The following is a 17,970-nucleotide window of genomic DNA, read 5'->3' as shown; positions in this document are numbered from 1 at the left end:
CAGAAACCATTCTGGTTCTTCATGCGTGTATTGATTCCTCGTTATGCTTTTGACCGGGCTGAATGTCAAAGCTGACACGTAAATCTGGAGAGGATGATTCTCTATCAACCCTTTGTAGTATCGGATGAATCGACATGCATCGCGAACACGGTCGCTTAGCTGTGAGAATTCTGCCATTTCCTGATATGTTGTTAACTCGGTTCCCGGACTTTAACTTAACCTCCGGGCACTAACCTGGACCAAAGCCTCAAGACTTAACATCGACACGACTCCCTCCGGGAGAGCCTCGAGAAGGCAAAGACTTTCAAGCCAATGAAGGAAGTCCCGTTTCAAAAACCTATCGACTATACCACCCTCATGCAAGTCGTCCTTCGCTCTCTTCTTGGGGCCACAGTCTTGCAAGTGATCCACCCAAAAAACACATGCGTAACGTGCTGGGGCTAGTGGATCGGGATCCGGCTGACTGAGTTCCTCGATGCAATACCCCGGGGTTCCCAATGCATAGATATCTCGCCGCAAGGTATTTGCCATTGTCTGAAGTGACCTCAAGAATATTTTATAGTGTAGATCCTCGTCCCCGTCGGGGAAGATGTCGGCGGATGCTTTGTCAAGCAAAAAGTCTTTTGCTGATTGATGGACAAAGGATACTGTGTGTTTTTGGAGAGTCAGGAAAGAGCCACAGAGACCCACGATCTCCTCCAGAGCCTTTAAATTCCCCGAGACCCGAGGCGGCATTTCCACTAGAGATGTCAATTCGTCTAGTGTAATTGGCCGGTGCACAAACAAGATAACGGCCAATATACTTCTACACAGAGTAGCATGTCTTGAACTTCGGATTTGCCCCAGCATGCGCTCATAGAGATCATCAAGGCCAGGTGGAAAGACAGTGAGGAGTTCTTCAGCTTCCCACCCCGATATATTGGCAAGTTCTTTGCAGACCAACGCCACCCAGAGAAAGGTTCCGTTTGCATTTGCCAACAAGTACTGCTGAACAGCCTCTCGTGTCTCTTCGTCGTATTCGTTCCGCTGTGCTAGCCAGTTGATTTTGCTCTGGATGTACGAGTCCACCGCCCCGGAGACTGACTCCTCATTTAGCTCGATACAAAGCCTGCGTTTCTGTGTTGACTTGAGGCCCTTTTCGATGTTTGGCCAGTTGCGACTCGAGGTAATCCACTTGACTTTTGAGTACGCTGATGATTTTTCGACCATAAATTGGAGAAGGAGGTCAAGGTCGGCACGGCACTCATCTAGCGCATCCACGATCAAATATGTATTCTGTAGCTCTGAGTCTTCAAGCATATCGATAAAGACTTTGGATAATGCCACCCATGCGTTTGGTCCTTCAAAATGCCGGGCGCTCTTGTCGTTACAGCTTTCACGCAGGTGCTTCATGAGCAAAGGTTGTTCCCTCACAAGCATGTAGATAAGACCTCGCAGAACAGCTACCGCACTGTTGATCCGATCATCGGTGGCTTGACAAAAGAAGTAGCAGATATTCCCGTCTTGGGCTGTCTCGTGTGGCTTCGAAAGCTCGTCAATTATACCGCAAATTAACATAGTTTTGCCTTTGCCAGGATCACCTGTGAGCCACAGCAGTTGACCAGCTACATCATTGCGCCATTCCTGAAATTCGTTGTTCTCCAGCACCCAGCAATACGAGTCCCTGAGGAGCCGGTCCTTTTTCAACAGGATACGCTCCTTGTCTAGGACAGGATCCGTTGCTTGCAAAGCCTCTTGGCAGCGCCGGTTATCTTCATGAGACAAGCGCTGTTCATTCTTCTCCATGATTGTTTTTTGGTCTCGAGAAATGTCAATCAGTTCATCGAACTTGCGAAGCATATCATCCAGGCTTTTCCGCGAGTCTTTGGCTTCGCGGGCGAGGTTCTTCAGTTGTTGCAAACTCTCGCCCGATATAACCCTCTCGAACAACTTGTCAAGTGAGGTTTCAGTTTCCTTAATTTGAGACAGCTTCTGACTCCAGTCATCGTAATTGACCGTGTCCCGGAAGTAATTCTTGGTCCGACTGCGGTAGAATCTGATCACACTTTCCACCTGGAACTCTATTATAAGCTTGTACAGACCAGTGACACCATCTGTAAGAGAACTTTTCAACCCAGCTGCCATATCCGCGGGGAGTCGAAGCGATTCCATTTCAACGTAGCAGCGCATTTGCGATGTGATGTAGGTAAAGCCTTCTCGGTTGGCAGCCTCGATAGCAACCGGGTTTTTCAACAGGGGAAGAATGAGCGAGACACCTGCCATGACAACGGAAGCATATGGCAAATCTTTGACTGCGGCTTTGACATAGTCTTCAGCCCATTCAACGGCGCCTGCGACGCTGACCAAGGTGTCCTTTAGACCAATATCAAGCCCGAATACTGTGACGGTGACTTCTTTGTCTTTCATATGCTTGAGACCGAGTTCGGTGATCTTCTTCAGCATCTCTCGTCGTGCGATCGCGTCGTGCTGGGGGATTTGGTTTTCCAAATGGTTGGCATCTGCAATTGATGGTGCATCTTTTTCCACTTTATATTCATCATCAGCCAGTTTGATAAGCTGGTTGGAAGTTTGTTGGGGCCTACCTGTCATGAACGCCCGTGACAAAATATCCTCGTACGCAACGATTAAGTCTCGTCGGTCCTCTCGCAGAGAATCATATGCAATATCCCAAAGGGAAACAGACCCTTGGGCTGGGCTGTGGATTGCAACTTGGGTATTTTCAGCTCCGGAATTTTCCGTAGGACCAGGAGACGAGCTTGAAGTGTCTGCTAGGGACAACTGGACTACTTTGTCCGTTATATCCAATTTCGTGGTGTCATTCTCTTTGTTGTTCTCAATGACAAAACTTCCTATATGATGTCAATTCTGAGGATTGACCGGTGATACGAAGCTTCTTGTGCTTTCTCTCAACATACCAGTTGTGTCGCCATTTCCAATGATGCTCGAGGTCTTGTGCTCTGCTGAAGTACCCCCAACAAATCGCTTCAGGCGAGATTTGAGACCCCCCATAACACTTGTCTGCCAATGGATAGTTCAATGCTAGATCTTAGGAGACAATTATCAGGATATATCATGAAGTGCCAAATAAGAAGAATCCCGGTGGGTTGGTGCAGAGGCCAAAAATGGTGCGGGGTCCTCATGGTATCGGGGGCCAATTCTCGCACTAAAATGATACTGGGGCGCAGGCGCTTAGTTAGGCATCCTCAATCGTACAGGGATGTACTCGTAACCATCTTAGCCTTTTAGAGAAATAAAATTAATTTGGGTTTGAAGCACGCCTCCAGCTAGCCGAGAAGGTTTGCCAACCATGACGACGGAGGGGTTCTTCACTCTGCTCGATCATGGCATTTCTGAGGAAGAAATTTCGCGCCAGGTCAACGTTCCCATACGTCGCTCCAAGAGAAAATCACCTGGCATTACAGATTGTCTATTGTTTTAATATTTTAAAGTGTTTTTGATTCAATTCTGTAATTAGTCTGTCTCACTCCAAGGATCCCGTGAATCGGAAACAAAAAGCTCGAGCAGCAAGCGCATGAATCGTCAAATGGATGAGAGCACGACACCGAAGGAGGCTGATGACCCACTCTAGGATAATGGAAATTAACAAATACATGGCGATGACGGGAAAGAAATAAAGTCAGAAGCTAATGAATGGGGTAACGCCAGCGATGAAAAGACATTCAGGGAACTCGGAGAAAGTCGACGATGCTCGTCGTCCGAGGATAAAAAAAGGGGGAATAGAACATGGGGTGAGCAGTAGACAGGAAATGAAGGGCCCGCCTGACATTGAACACCTTCAAAGATCAACGGAAACCGACGTAATAATATGCATTTGCAAAACACTGAAATCTGAGACCACGAGGAAACCAGAGCCGCGAGTTTAGGGGAGCGTGAATCGTGAGAAGTCAGGAGCTGGCGAGTATATGGCTCCTCTTTTGCGATCTGACCGGGGCCTGTGTGGAACGGCCTGGGGAGAATCAGGAGGCAGCTACTGCTGATGATTAATGATAATGAACATGAGACCAGTGGCAAGGTGTCATGGTCAATGCTCAGCTCCCGATATTAGGATTTTGGGAGCCGTCTTTGGATGACGCCGAATCCGTACCGGCAGAAATCAAGGTTGGAGCAATCCGGCGCTTCTTTGGTTGTTGTGTAGCCGTCGTCGAGTCGGGGCCCTTGCTGTCCTCCTTTTCGGATTCACTGGTAGCCGGTGCATCACGCTTGCCCAGCACACTACCAATAGATGGGGTAGCGGCGTTTGGCAGAGGAGTTTGCGGTGGCGTCGTGAGGGGAAGGCCAGAAGGCTGCGCGGAGTGTGCTACTGTCACCGAAGGCACGGAGCCAAGTGTTGGTGTCGGGTTGTTGATGACAGTTGCGGACTGCTGCGTAGACGATTGTGTCGCGACGGAGCCCGCAGAGTTAGACCGTGCAGGGCTTGCTGGAGGGACTTGGCCATTATTAGCCGGGGGAATGCTTCCACTGCTAGCCGGTGCATGGGTCGCTTTGATTGGTGACGGGATGTGTGTTGGAGTTGGCAAAGGTGTGATGTTGGTCGAAGGGGTGCTTGTGCTAACTGGATTTAAGCCAATTGATGTTGCGCCCGTGTAGACCTGACCCAACTCTCCAGGGGCAAATGAAAGAGTAGAGCAGAACCCATCCGAGGAGCTCATAATCAACGTCAATCCATCATTAGACCTTTATTATATTAGATCATTGCGAATAATGAACAGAGAGATGAATCGACTTACCAACTCAAGTCTGTGAAGGTAGCAAAGTGAAGGTTGCTTACAACACACAATGGTGTCTGTTGTTGCGTGTCATATACTAGTACAGCATCCTGTGTAGCAATAGCATAAATGATGCGATAAGGAAGCGCGAAGACTGGCGCCATTCCTGTATCATTGCCATGGTTTTCAGAGGTCTTCGGCGAGGGCTGTGCTTTTGATGCATCTCCACCTGGGGCATTAGAAGACGGCGGATCCATGGAAGGCTTGCTGGTGGACGATGTATTCGAGGCTACGACAGAGTCTGGCAAAGGAGGGAACATCGCCTCTCCTCCTGCAGATGTGTCTACTGTCATATTCTTGACTGGCTGGACGCCTTGCTTCAGGGTGTAATACACGGGCGAGCACTTGACAGCTACAGAGGGTTTCTTATGACCGGGCAGATGGGAGATGGGTGGCTTGTTGAAACCAGCCCTCGTGTAGACGTAGACTGTGTTGATGATCTCGTCGGTGGTTTTTGAGGGATCATTGGCCGAGGCATGAGAGGTCTTATACTGCCCAGCAGGTGTGAACAAGAGGCTTCCGTCCGGGGTGAATGTCAGTCGCCGGAAGAATGACGTAAAGGTCTCATTCGCATAAATGCTGGCATTTTTCACTCCAAGACCTCCAAGAAGACTCGGAGATGAGATCTCCAGAGGCTTTACAGCAGGTAGAGGTAGAGATGGGGCAGGAGATGCGGATCGCCGAATGGACGGGGACGAGCCAAAGGAGGAACGACGACTGTGAGAAACCGGAGGAGGGTCCATAGGTAGATTAGAGGTCATTGGAGTTCCCGGTGTTGAAGGAGCTGGGGATGCAATAGCAATGGAGTTGGTCGTGCTTTGCGATGGCCTGCTAGTCGGTTCCGGGGCAGGGCTGCTAGACGAAATACGTTTGGCCGGCAGATCCATCTTAAGAATCTTGCCATGAGGGGTCAGAGTAAACTGGCCATCCTTGGTCTTCAAACTGTAGATGTGAACCGATCGGTCGGATGATTGGGTTGCGACAAATTCATTGAGCGGATCCCACGCGACACCCTGCACATAATGGGAATGCTCCGCAATCTGTCGTACCATTTGCCCTAGAACAGTCAAGCGTCAGCGATTTGGACTCGATGGACAATCGGGTCTTCTGGCTATAGCAAGACCAACCATTCTTTGCATTGTAGATTCTAGCAATGTTGTCCATGCTGCCCGTAATAATAAAGACTCCATCGGGTGACCAGGCCAAGTCGTAGATCTCGGCTCCGGAGGAACGACACATGTGCTTCACACGCCAGGTCTCCTTGTCATCCGACCGGTCTTCTCCTAGTCCAGGTTGTGTTTGTAGCTCTGAAGGAACCCATAACAAAACATTGCCGTCGTCTCCGGCAGATGCCAGCATCTCACCTATTAACCCTCGTCAGATTTAGAACGCCTTACGGGACATTTTCTGCTTTCTGCCAGAGGAGCTCATACCCTTGGGACAGAATCGAACCACATTCACGGCTTGTGTATGCTTCACCAGTGTACTCAGATACGACACTTTTCGTTCTTCGCCGGTACACTCAAGTCGCCAAAGCTGGAGGAGGAGGGTTGCGTCAGATAGGACTTCGAAGGAGGGTAATGGTAATAGGAACACTGGAGAAGGCGAAAAAACATACTCGGATATTGTTGTCACTAGTCATTCCTTGTTAGCTCACAGGGTATTCTTCCTGCAAAGAGGGAGAGAGCACTTACTTTCCAGCCGTTGCTAGTCGGCCCTTGCCATTGGGATCAAAGTGTACGGAATAGATGGGGGCATTGTCGTTGTGCCACGAGATCAGCAGTGGAGAAGCCTTCATAGTGCCGACTGCAGCTCAGCGAGCTCTGCTTGACCAGCCACTGATCTCAAACCCGGACAAAGTGCTCGATGGGTCTCTCGATGGTGGATTTAAGGATGGGGAACGAGGGCTCCCCCGTCTCGGCCGGTTGACGATATGGTCTTTGAAGCCTAGGGAGGGGGGAGAGAAACGAAACACCTGGTGAGATTGAAAGAACAATGAGGTGGGAGAGTTGAAAAAAGAGAGAAGAACGGGGCGGGAGAGGAGAAGAAGAAAGGTTGTGGAAGGGTGTTCAGTGATGATGCTTCGAGTTGTTTGACGCGGGAACGCGACCGGCGATTAGATACGCCCGCCCAGTGAAAGGCAGCCAATTTTACACCACCAGCCACGATTGGTGAGTGGAAGAGGAGGGTTCTTTCAACGGAGAGGATCTTCCCAATTTGATTAAATAGTTACACGTGGTGGCCACCATTTTAGAGTTGATTTTTTTTTTACTTAATGGCTGGTATTACCTCTCGGGGTTAATTGAAAGAGGTGGTGGCTGAGAAAAGGAATAATGACCACACGATATATAGCCAGACCAAATTCAACGAGCTCAAGTCAGAACGCCTCATATCGCCATTTCCCATGCGTATAGTAATAGATAGTTACAGGATTTTGCATAAAAGCTAGAATTACAGATTCATCTCGTACTCTTTCCTACTATGAGACCCACTTTCCAATCGTCTCTCCAAACCAGCTGACGGCCTTCTCCTGTCTCTTCGTCCGAGCATCCGCTTGGTTCTTCATGAATGGGGTGGCCTCCTCAGCAAACAGCTTCTGTTGCTCCAGATGGGCATTATGCGATCGAATCTCTAGCTCACGTTCATGAGGCGTGAGCTTGATCAGGGGCTTAGATGGCTTGAAACCAGGTGGAACAGCCTCGCCGCCAGGGATTTCAACCTGGGTGCCAGCCACGCCTTCGATATGAGATGGCTTTTCAGGATTAAAGAGTGAGGTGAGTGGAGGTGGTTCAACGCCGGCTTCCTTAGCCTCCTTCACCTTCTTCTCATAGTCCAGCATTTGGTGGTATAGTGTATCGGCATGCATTTGAATCCGCTCTTCCTTTTCGGCATCGTCTTCGAAGGATGCAGCGTAGCCCAGCGCCTGGAGGAATTTCTGTACAGATATCAGTATGGTTCCGACAGTAAAAAATGGCGACAATATCGGCATCAAGGAGTACTGACGCTTTGTGTTTGGTAGCATCGCGAGAAAGTGGCATTCTCCGCTGAGCACATAGTCAACCGGGCCTCAATCTGCTTCTTCCAATTTCCAGTCTTGAAGCAGAAGGTCAAAGCCTCGTGTTCCAGAGCGCAATTCTCCATCGCTGCTCGCTGCACAGTATCCCCGTACTCCTTGTTCTTTTCGATCACTCGCTCCGCCGCGCGGACTCCGGAAGTACTATCGATATTGCTCGGTGGTTTGTAGGTCTTCCACAGATCGGCATAGCGGCCATCCTGGTATAGAGATGCAGCAGGGACATTCGGTTTCGAGGACTCATCGGCTTCTTGTGAGTCGGGGGAGTGCGCGGGCGCCGGCGTAGGTGACGGTTGCTTCAAGTCGGGTGCAGGCACATATTTATCGGGCGTCTCCTGCTCGAGGAACTCTCGAAGGCCAGGGTCAAGCTTCTTGACAGGATCGCTCTTGTTGTCACCCCAAAACCAACCCATTGAGAACGAGGTATGCGACGATAGAAGGAAAGGCGTAGGATCGTAGGAGGGCGACTCTTCTGGAGCGTTGCGGAGAAATCGGGACAAAAATGGATCGGCTTCGATGGACCTTCTTGGGGCCGACCGCCGCGGCCATCTTTTGCTTCTCCAACATCAACACGACGCGTCTATCTCGACGCCGTTCCTCCACAATGGCTTCCAGTACGTGCGAATGAACCTCGATTTATAATGCATTGGTCTGATAACTATTTACAGCGCGAGAGGAGCGGCTGAAAATGCGCCAGCGCGGAGCTGGGTACGCGCCTTTACCCCGCGAAATCATAACATAGGAACGTGCAAGCTAACCCGCAGGATAGGACACACAAGACGAAGGCAATTGATTTCGGGTTTTCTTTTGGAGGCGCTGCAACTGGGCGATCAGATTCTGCTGCGCTATCTCTTTTCCCTGAGCCGATACAACCATCGCAAACCGAGACTGCGCCGCTCGCGACAACAACACCACCAGGATCGCAAACGGATGGCAGGATACGGCGCACACCAGGAAGCGCGCGAAACGCACAACCAGAGCGCCCTTCACCATACGATATACCCGCTGACGAGGAGTCTGCGCAGCAGCGCAGCAACAAAAGGAGGAAGATCAGTTCGTTATGACCCATGAACCGCGCGACACCTTTTTACTAACGCTGCCACGGCAGGCCAGCCAAGTCAGGAGTCTACTACCCTCTCGCGTCCTCCAATAGCTGCATCCGGGAATTTGCTGTCAAAAGCAGCGCAGAATGGCGATAAAGAGGCACCCTCACGCATGAGCGTGGATGCTCTTTCAATGGAAACCCTCATACCGGCGACTCTACCAGAAACGAATCCTCAGCCAGGCGTCTCGACCGACGACCAGAAACAGACAGAGGGTGACAAAGGCACGAATGGAACGGGGAGTGGCCCGGCAAATATTTTGGAACCTGCACAGAATGACGCTACAACCCCTGGCCGATCTGGATCGTCCAAGGTGCCACTGCGTGAGAAACGGCGAAAGAGTCGATCACCACGGCACGACGAAGTTTCGGCGAAAGAGGAACAAGCACGGTTGGCCAAGAGACCACCAAGGAAGTCTAGTTCACCAGCTGCCCGAAGCGACAACCAGTCGAGTTCAGATGCGACCGAAACTAGTCAATCCTCGGCAGCCGATGCGACCGCGAATGCAGAACAACAAAAATTAGAAACCACCCGCCCGATCACTGCGGATTTGGAGAGTGGTAACCAAACAGTCCAAAGGCCATCATCTCGAGATAAGGCCCAAGCGAAGTCTAAGCCCAACCGGACTCGCAATGCCAAGGGCAAGAGCTCACAGCCCGCGGACGATGCGACTACACAAACGACAGGTCAAGACCTTGAGGCCGAGACGCGGAACGAGCTAGTGGATGCTACTTCTCAAGCATCTTCGAAGACTAAACGCACCCGTAGGAGACCTTCTCCTGCCCAGGCGACGACAGAGACAAACGCAGGAGAGGCGAATCCTGAAGTTGAAGTGCCAAATGTTCCGGAAACCAGCGAGACTGAGGCAGGACCCAAAACCAGACGACTCCGACAAAAACCATCACCCATTGGGAAGACGGCTAAAGCGACGGAAGTTCAAGATCGTTCAGGGAGTCCGACTGGATCTACGACGTCTGTAAGCAGGACATCCAATGCAGCCACACGCCACGGCCGCAAAGGACCCAAGAAAAGAGGCACGCGATCACAATCGGCATCGGTTGAGCCTGAGCATGATGCTAGCCAAGAACCAGTGCCAACACCACCGGCAGATGTACATACCGAGACGGAAGCTGGTCCTCCAAAATCTCGGCGTGGTCGGTCAAACAAGAGAAAGGGCAAGCAAGCTGCAGAACCCGAGGGAACACCTACAGAAGAGCAACCTGACACTGAGGCAGCACAAGAGCCACGGCGGAAGACAAGACAACCTCGAGGCGAAACCGTTCCCGTCACCGTTCATCGTCTTGCTAATGCTTCTGCTCTGGATGCGATGTATGCTTCTGCCGAGGGCTCTGGCGGCGAAGACGAGGAGTCCCCCGATGGGCTCGTATCTCGCCTGAATACCAAATTGCCTACACGCGGTGGCGTCAACCCGGCGGATGTACTGGGCCAGATTTGTCGAGAGACGTTAGAGAAGACTCTTGACAAACTCAAGACCGGAATCGAGAACGAGACTAATGCTCAGAAACGTGCCGAGTGGTCCCGGAAGCGCAAGGCCGTGGAGGCATTTGGATTGGAATTGGACAGTCGTCTCTTGGATCTGAGCGAGATCCTCGACAGCAACTTTGTGCTGGGGATGCAGCTCCGAAAGGCGAAGCGTGATATGATGGATCTGCGGACTCATCTGTACAAGGTACGGAAAGAGCGAGAGAGTATAGCTATACAAATGGATGCGGTGCGCGCCAAGCATATGGAGGAGGAGAGTGCAAAGACGGTAAGTGTTCTATTTTATATGAGGACTACATTGAAACTACGTGAGAACTAACAATGACCACAGGCGCGCAATACCATTAACAACTCGCTGCATAGCCTCGAAATGGCACTCGATCGCAGCCAGCACCGTGGTGAACCTAGCACCGAGGTCTCTCCTGGAGACCTTGAATTCATGCTTCGCACTGTGGCTGATGATGTGAGCTGTCGGGCCCCTGGTTCACAGGGAGGACTGTTGAACCAGATCCGGGCCTTTAATCAGCAACTTGAAGCGACGGCGCGGCGCCTGGAGCGATCGTGATTTTGTATTTTATTGGAGGGGTTCCATTATCTGGAGTCGTTATTTCGTGATTCGTCATTCGTGATACCGTGATGTCGTGATACCAGTTTTTGAAGCGAGTTAGCGATGGGGTATGGCGTTATTCTGTTGCACGAGTCGGGTACTACGTGTTGGTGTGTTGTTGTTGTTCTATTTCGAAAGATGAGAAATCAAGTGGCGAGCATCAAGCCGAAAGCCCGGGTTTGTTCTGTTTGTCAGTCCTACAGTAACCTTAAAAAGGACTTTGCACAATTTTCTAGATTAATAATCTGCATAGACAGTTCTCTCTTCTTATTGGAAGACGGAGGTTTCTTGTATATGGAGCCAGTAGTTTGATGTGGAACGCAGTCGAAGAAAAAGGGAAACTCGGCACCGCATTTGCCGGCTCGGGGACATTTTCAGCCATGTTGGATCCACGCTATTCGTCCATTCCCATTGCTTAATTTTTTATGCTCGGATGAAAAAAATGCTCCATTATAAATCATCCTCAAGTCATCACCTGTGGATCGGTGGATCTTTTACTAACCACGTATTGAAGGCCGAGGGGCAAAGACTATATAACAACGATACTCGTCCTTCTCTACCTCGATAACATACTTCATTCAAACCCATCACTTCAATTGAGTCCTCAATTGTCAATTGACTCTCCCATCCTCCCATTACCATCCCATCTATACACAGTCTATACATCCCATCTCGCACAGCAACCACCCACCTCATCCACAATGACCAAGCTTTTCACCCCCCTCCGCGTCGGACGCATGGAGCTCCAAAACCGCATCGCAATGGCACCAATGACCCGCTTCCGCGTTAGCGACGACCACGTTCCCCTCCCCCTCGTCAAGGAGCACTACGCCCAGCGTGCCTCCACACCAGGAACCCTCCTCATCACTGAAGCAACCCTGATCACCCCGCAAGCCGGCCTCTACGCCAACGTCCCCGGTATCTGGAACGACGCCCAGATCGCCGCCTGGAAGGAAGTCACCGACGCCGTCCACGCCAAGGGCTCCTACATCTACATGCAGCTGTGGGCCTTGGGCCGTGTCGGAAGCGCAGACCTCCTCAAGGCCTCTGGATTCGATCTCGTCTCTGCCAGTGATATTCCCGTGTCTAGCGAAGCGCCGATCCCGCGCCCGCTGACTGAGGAGGAAATCCAGTCTTATATTCAGGATTACGCGCAGGCTGCGCGCAATGCCGTCGCTGCGGGCTTTGACGGTGTCGAGATCCACGGTGCGAACGGCTACCTGATTGATCAATTCATCCAAGACGTTACCAACAAGCGCACCGACCGCTGGGGTGGCAGCGTCGAGAACCGCGCGCGCTTCGCAATCGAAATCACTCGCGCCGTGTCCGATGCTATCGGCGCAGACCGTACAGCTATCCGCTTCAGTCCCTACAGTACCTTCCAGGGAATGAGGATGGAGAACCCGCACCCGCAATTCGAGTATCTGGCGCGCGAGCTGGCCCCGCTGAAGCTGGCTTATACCCACGTGGTTGAGGGCCGCATTGCTGGTAATGCTGATACCGAGTCTGCGGATGAACTGCAGTTCTTCCTGGATGCTTACCAAGATGCGGGTCCCGTTGTGATTGCTGGTGGATATCAGCCTGCGTCGGCCAAGGAGGCTGTTGATCAGAAGTATAAGGATCATGAGGTTGTTATTGGGTTTGGTCGGCCGTTTACCTCCAACCCGGACCTGCCGTTCCGTATTAAGGAGAATGTGCCTCTCGTGCCCCATAGCCGTGATGTGCTGTACCTGCCGAAGAACCCTAAGGGATATAACGACTGGGAGTTCAGTGCTGAGTATAAGAAGACTGTTGAGGCCGCGGCTTGATTGAGCTTGGATATAGAGCCATTGTCTTGTTTTTGTTTATGATTGCATAGCGCTGCGTTTGATGATAGATTAGAACAACATATACATGTATATAATTTGTTCAAATTTGAAATACTTTCGAATATGTACATGTCCTCCCCCGCAGCATTTGTAATCCATATTATGTTGGACTGTCCTTCCGACATCACATCTACAACTTGTACTATAGTCGCAGTCAGAAAACAGCCCATTTATCAGAGTAAAAGATTTGGATAAACTTACCCGAAACTCTGGATTCTCCCGATCAGTCAGATCCAAAAACTCCGAGTTCTGCACATGCGTCTCGCCTTCATGTCGTCGATCCCTGCGCCGGTTCTCCCAACCGTAGTAAACCCGCAAAAGCAGTACGAAGATAATCGCCACCGAGATAGTAGCAACGAGCGCAATCTTCGCGGGGATATAATCAGGCTCGTCCTGCGTGCGGAAGGTAAGCGGGCCCAGAATATTACCCAGACAGAAGGACATGAGCAGGATTGCGTTCATGGTGATCTTCTTCGTATGTCCGGCAACATTGGCACCTGCTATGGAGTACATGAGTGGCAGAGCAGAACCGGTGATTTGAGTGAGATAATTGCCGGCCAGCTGAGCGGCTTTCATGTCCTTGGGCGAGAATGCGAGGAGACAGCCACCTAGTAAGCCGCCCACTAACGCGAGAACTACACACAGGCAGCGCTGGTCGTAGCGAGATGCGAGATATGTGACTGTCAAGATACTGATAATGCTGACGACTCCGTTAGGAACGTTCAGGAGCTCGGTTTCCTTGGTAGTGAACCCGATGTTCTTGATGATCAACGACGTGAAGCTGCTAACCGCGGCGTTGGGTACGTCCATGGCCGTTACGACTATGGCGATCAGATACGTCTGCGGATCTTTAAAGACCTCGATGGATTGACGCCACTTGAAATGCTTGTTCTCGATACCGGTGCGGTTCTCGCGCAGCCGCTCAATCGCTAGGACCTTCTCGGCGTGCGTTAATCGCGAGGTCATAGGATTATCGGGCAGGAAAATGACGATGCAGATGCCCACGGCGATTGTGATTAGTCCGAAGATTAAAAACATGATTTGCCATGACTTGAAGTGATCACTTGTGTAGAAGAGCAGGCCGTATGCTACCAGGGCGCCCATGATGGATGCCGTGCCGGTGCCGAGATACCAGATTCCCATTCGCTTTGGCTGTTCGTTCCTTTTGTACCACATGGAAGTGATGAGGATTAAAGCCGGTGCAATGGCACTTTCGAAGCATCCGAGTAGTACTCGCAGTGTCATCAATCCCCCAAAGTTCTTTGCCGAACAGTTCAGCGTTGTCATCAGACCCCATAGCATAACGTTGAAGCCCAGGTATTTCGCAGTCGGTAATCGCTGCATGAGATAACCAGTCGGCAACTCGAAGAATAGATATGTCACGTAGAAAGCGAGGGTTAGATTGGAGAATTGGTTCGTTCGCATGTTGGTGTCGCTTAGTAGACCCATTACGGATGCATAGTTGATGAGCACCTTGTCGAGATATTGCAGGTTGTACGCTGCCCACATTAACGGCATGATCATCCAGTCAATCTTGCGGACGAGAGTCTTCTCGTTGATTTCGACTGCGATCGCGGTATCTTCATCGCGTAGGAACTCGAGGGCTGCATCTGCCTTGCCCTCTAGTAGCGCGCCATTCTTGACGTCCAAATCAACCGAGTGATTCGCAATCGAGTGCGTTCGCTCTTCCTCAACGAGTCCCATCTTTCAATTGCCTCTCAAGACCTCTGATTTATCTCAGATCAGGGTTCAATGAGTCTCCTTAAAAAGGGTTCAGGGCTCTACTAGAGGAATAAACCCCTAGTGCGAGGCTGGCCCATTTCAACCTCCAGACTACCACCCCCGCACGCAACATCTCGAGATAACGAGGCATTTCAACACGCTCATCTGCCGAGCACTGCCATCAATTGCAACTGATAACACAAGCCGCAATGCCTCAAAGAGCAACTTGATCCTTGAGGTGCCATTGATATGCGGAGGCGCGGGTTGTTCCGCCCATGATAGGGAGGTGCACAGACAAGTCGGCCGATCGCAGCTTTATGGTTGGCTGTGCTTTTCTGCTCGGCAGAAGGAAAGCAGTTTCCTTAGAAGTACCGATAGCAGATCAACTTGAGCTGTGATGAATATGACAGGCTCGTCGGCTAGGTGGTTAAACCTGATTGGGAAGGTGGTGTAGACAAGGGAGATAACTGTGCTGTAGACCCCGCATCTTTGATCAGAACTTGGAGTAGGAGGCGGGAAGCTCATAGGAGGGTCCAATCATCAATTCACTCAATGCACTTTGGAGGCATGGGACTTGCCAGCTAAGTCGACCGGCAAATTCGGAGCTTCTCCGAAGGGAATTGCAGATTGATTGATAAGAACAAGAGTGGGCAGGTTCACGATTGGAAACACCCACTTATCGATACTCGGCAACTTAGCAAGTGCGGAGATTATGGGCAAGGAGCAAAACCTAGACAACTGGTATCTTTTGCCCGAAAGGATGAAAATCAATTCTGGTTGAGACCAGAGCTTCTTCATTATCCTCGCTGTCCTCAGTTGAAGATCCTCAATTTTGGGATCCTTCGCCGCATCATCTCTATCGCTTTCGCTCCACTCGACAGCATCGCCGATCACCCTAGGATACCAACCAGTTGTATACAGTTGGAGTATAACATCACACTGACTTAATAGGAATAGACCAGCAGAGTATTCCATTATATAACTCTATCGTGACTTACGGCACTCCGTAGATCCGAGATTCAAAGTCGGTCAATGGTGAATGGTCAGGCAGTCTACTTGGGGAGTATTCTCGGGACTATACTCAGCACCAACTTCACATTGATCCAAAATAGAATCTCAAATAGCGGCTAGCCGATCTATATATTGCATGTCGCTAGCATGAAACCCGAATGCAGGTGTTCACACACTTCATTTGTTTGCTTTGGCCCTACTATTTTCATCTTGATATGCACCTAGTTCACCATGTGCATGCGGGGGATTGGCACTGATTCGCAATCATTTTATTTGACTTATTCACACTATACTACTACTGTAAACTCCATACTACTCTGCTACACTGAGTTGTGTACAGCAACTCCCATTCCATATCCCCGCATTTCCCCCAACAATCTAATCTATCCCCCGTATTGCGTTTACGGAATCTACCAGCTGATAGATCTTCGAAAATAGGACTGCCGCCGAATGTCAGGTGCATCCAGTATTAGCGCTTGAGAAGCTGTATTTAGCCGCTAAGATGGAGCTATTAGAAGATCAGGCATCTGACCTTGCACCACTAGTAGAAGTCTATGGCAAAGATAGATGGGGAGGCGGAGGAAATCATCGTTATTCGACAACACTACAAGAGCTCGAAGAGTACCTAACCTGCCACGTTTACGCATCGAGACTGAGAGGGATTCGAGATACAATACAAGGCAAAATACTCAAGGCACAACAACGATGATACCTGGTATCATGCAGCAGATATCAATGGAATTTCAGCGGAAAATGGATACCCTTACGTACCGGAAGTGCGGCAGGATTTAATGTAGGTTTGAACCAACCTTGGAAGTCCCCGTAAAGACCCTGGCATAAAGAGTTATAGAACCAGAGCGGATTTCTACTGTAACCTTTTTGCTTGCTTCGATGTGATTGGCCCGTTCATTCGTGGCACACTAAGTCCTTTACAGATACCGCTCACCCTTCCTACTCCAAGTCTCAGACCTAGACGATCGAGGCCAGCTCCGGACCTCGTTCATTCGAAACAGACCAATCCTTCATGTGCTCGCTTGTTACTAGGTACCGATAGATTCCTGGTCTCAACTTTCCAGTCATGTCCAGTCTTCCACGAACTCGTTCATCGCCAGCGACCAGGACCGTGGCAAAAATTCCGGGCTCATCCTTACGTCTTCCTCGCACGAACGCTTTACAGTTGGTAAAAGGCTATAGCTATGCCTATTATCAGCCCCGTCACAGTTATCTGTATCTCCGATACGCATAACAACCAGATCGGTGTTCCGGATGGAGATATCCTTATACATGCTGGTGATCTCACACAGTCGGGGTCTTTCCAGGAACTCCAAAAAACACTCGGCTGGCTACGCGCCCTACCTCACCCTATCAAAATCGTGATTGCTGGTAATCATGATCTATTACTGGACTCAACATGGGATGATTCATCTGGCCAAGCAGCCTCTCAGCGAGCTCTGCTCGACTGGGGCGATATTATCTACCTGGAAAATGATGAAGTAACAATTTCCTGCCCGAATGGCCGTCAGTTTAGGGTTTACGGGAGTCCTTATTCTACCCGGCACGGTAATTGGGCTTTTCAATACCCTCGAAATCAGGATATATGGACTAGCTTAATACCAGATGGAATCGACGTGCTTATTACTCATACTCCACCATTTGCTTATCTTGATCTGCTCAAGTTAGGCTGTCCATATCTTTTACAGACGCTCTGGAGAGTCCGACCAAGGCTACACGTATTTGGTCATATACATGAGGGTTCAGGAACCGACTTGATGTTGTTTAATGAACTCCAGGAGGCATACGAGCGTACTATCGCTGCTGGAGGGGGCTTCAGAAATCTTCGAGGCTGTAGAAATTTTCTGCTTACAGCGTGGGAATTTGCTAAGGCATGTCTCCGTCCGGCCGTTGAAGCAAAATGTTTACTCGTAAACGCGTCCATCATTGGAGGTTTACGGGATAATGAACGGGAAACAGCCTGTCAAAGTCTTTATTTGATGATTAATCTAGTTAACCAATTGAATTATGTCCGAATTTCTTAACCTAAATTTCTTCAAAGTGATTCTGGGGGGATTAGATCGAGGGCGAGTGCAAGATGGCTATTTGTTATGATCTTTTTGATATGGTCATTTTGTTCTAGAGTAATAGATTGATTCTTATAGTTGATAGTACTGTTATTACCTAGGAAGGTGGCTAGTTCTCCTAGTTAGAACCCGGAGGTAGTTTCCACTCCCCAAACGTGGATTCTGGGGTTTCCCCGACCCCGACGGATGCGGCATGGACCAAAACCACGACCGAGTCC

General features: G+C 50.2%; 6 protein-coding genes across 6 annotated transcripts; 2 read left to right on the top strand and 4 right to left on the bottom strand.

Annotated features, from left to right (window-relative positions):
* Positions 1 to 210: 210 nt before the first annotated feature.
* Positions 211 to 3,009, bottom strand: N7496_000954 (NACHT-domain-containing protein; the record flags this gene model as incomplete). Its single annotated transcript, XM_056693885.1, has 2 exons — positions 211 to 2,849; positions 2,916 to 3,009. The coding sequence occupies 2 exons, from the start codon at positions 3,007 to 3,009 to the stop codon at positions 211 to 213; spliced, it is 2,733 nt and encodes a 910-aa protein (XP_056560614.1).
* Positions 3,010 to 4,049: 1,040 nt separating this feature from the next.
* On the bottom strand, positions 4,050 to 6,585 carry N7496_000953 (uncharacterized protein; the record flags this gene model as incomplete). The annotated part of the gene is made up of 6 exons (XM_056693884.1): positions 4,050 to 4,695; positions 4,749 to 5,844; positions 5,915 to 6,151; positions 6,221 to 6,323; positions 6,406 to 6,421; positions 6,482 to 6,585. The coding sequence occupies 6 exons, from the start codon at positions 6,583 to 6,585 to the stop codon at positions 4,050 to 4,052; spliced, it is 2,202 nt and encodes a 733-aa protein (XP_056560613.1).
* A 681-nt stretch (positions 6,586 to 7,266) lies between these two features.
* On the bottom strand, positions 7,267 to 8,273 carry N7496_000952 (uncharacterized protein; the record flags this gene model as incomplete). The annotated part of the gene is made up of 2 exons (XM_056693883.1): positions 7,267 to 7,722; positions 7,791 to 8,273. The coding sequence occupies 2 exons, from the start codon at positions 8,271 to 8,273 to the stop codon at positions 7,267 to 7,269; spliced, it is 939 nt and encodes a 312-aa protein (XP_056560612.1).
* A 191-nt stretch (positions 8,274 to 8,464) lies between these two features.
* Positions 8,465 to 11,031, top strand: N7496_000951 (uncharacterized protein; the record flags this gene model as incomplete). Its single annotated transcript, XM_056693882.1, has 5 exons — positions 8,465 to 8,474; positions 8,529 to 8,568; positions 8,630 to 8,913; positions 8,969 to 10,734; positions 10,798 to 11,031. 5 exons carry the CDS (start codon positions 8,465 to 8,467, stop codon positions 11,029 to 11,031), a joined length of 2,334 nt encoding a protein of 777 aa, XP_056560611.1.
* Positions 11,032 to 11,774: 743 nt separating this feature from the next.
* Positions 11,775 to 12,881, top strand: N7496_000950 (alkene reductase; the record flags this gene model as incomplete). Its single annotated transcript, XM_056693881.1, has 1 exon — positions 11,775 to 12,881. The coding sequence occupies one exon, from the start codon at positions 11,775 to 11,777 to the stop codon at positions 12,879 to 12,881; it is 1,107 nt and encodes a 368-aa protein (XP_056560610.1).
* A 190-nt stretch (positions 12,882 to 13,071) lies between these two features.
* N7496_000949 (putative MFS transporter) lies at positions 13,072 to 14,645 on the bottom strand (the record flags this gene model as incomplete). Its single annotated transcript, XM_056693880.1, has 2 exons — positions 13,072 to 13,083; positions 13,143 to 14,645. 2 exons carry the CDS (start codon positions 14,643 to 14,645, stop codon positions 13,072 to 13,074), a joined length of 1,515 nt encoding a protein of 504 aa, XP_056560609.1.
* Positions 14,646 to 17,970: the final 3,325 nt, after the last annotated feature.

Source organism: Penicillium cataractarum (genome assembly GCF_028827025.1).
Source record: "Penicillium cataractarum strain IBT 29864 chromosome Unknown utg000001l, whole genome shotgun sequence".
Taxonomy (NCBI): domain Eukaryota; kingdom Fungi; phylum Ascomycota; class Eurotiomycetes; order Eurotiales; family Aspergillaceae; genus Penicillium; species Penicillium cataractarum.
Note: the sequence above shows the minus strand (reverse complement) of the source record. Positions and strands in the feature narration are given on the sequence as shown.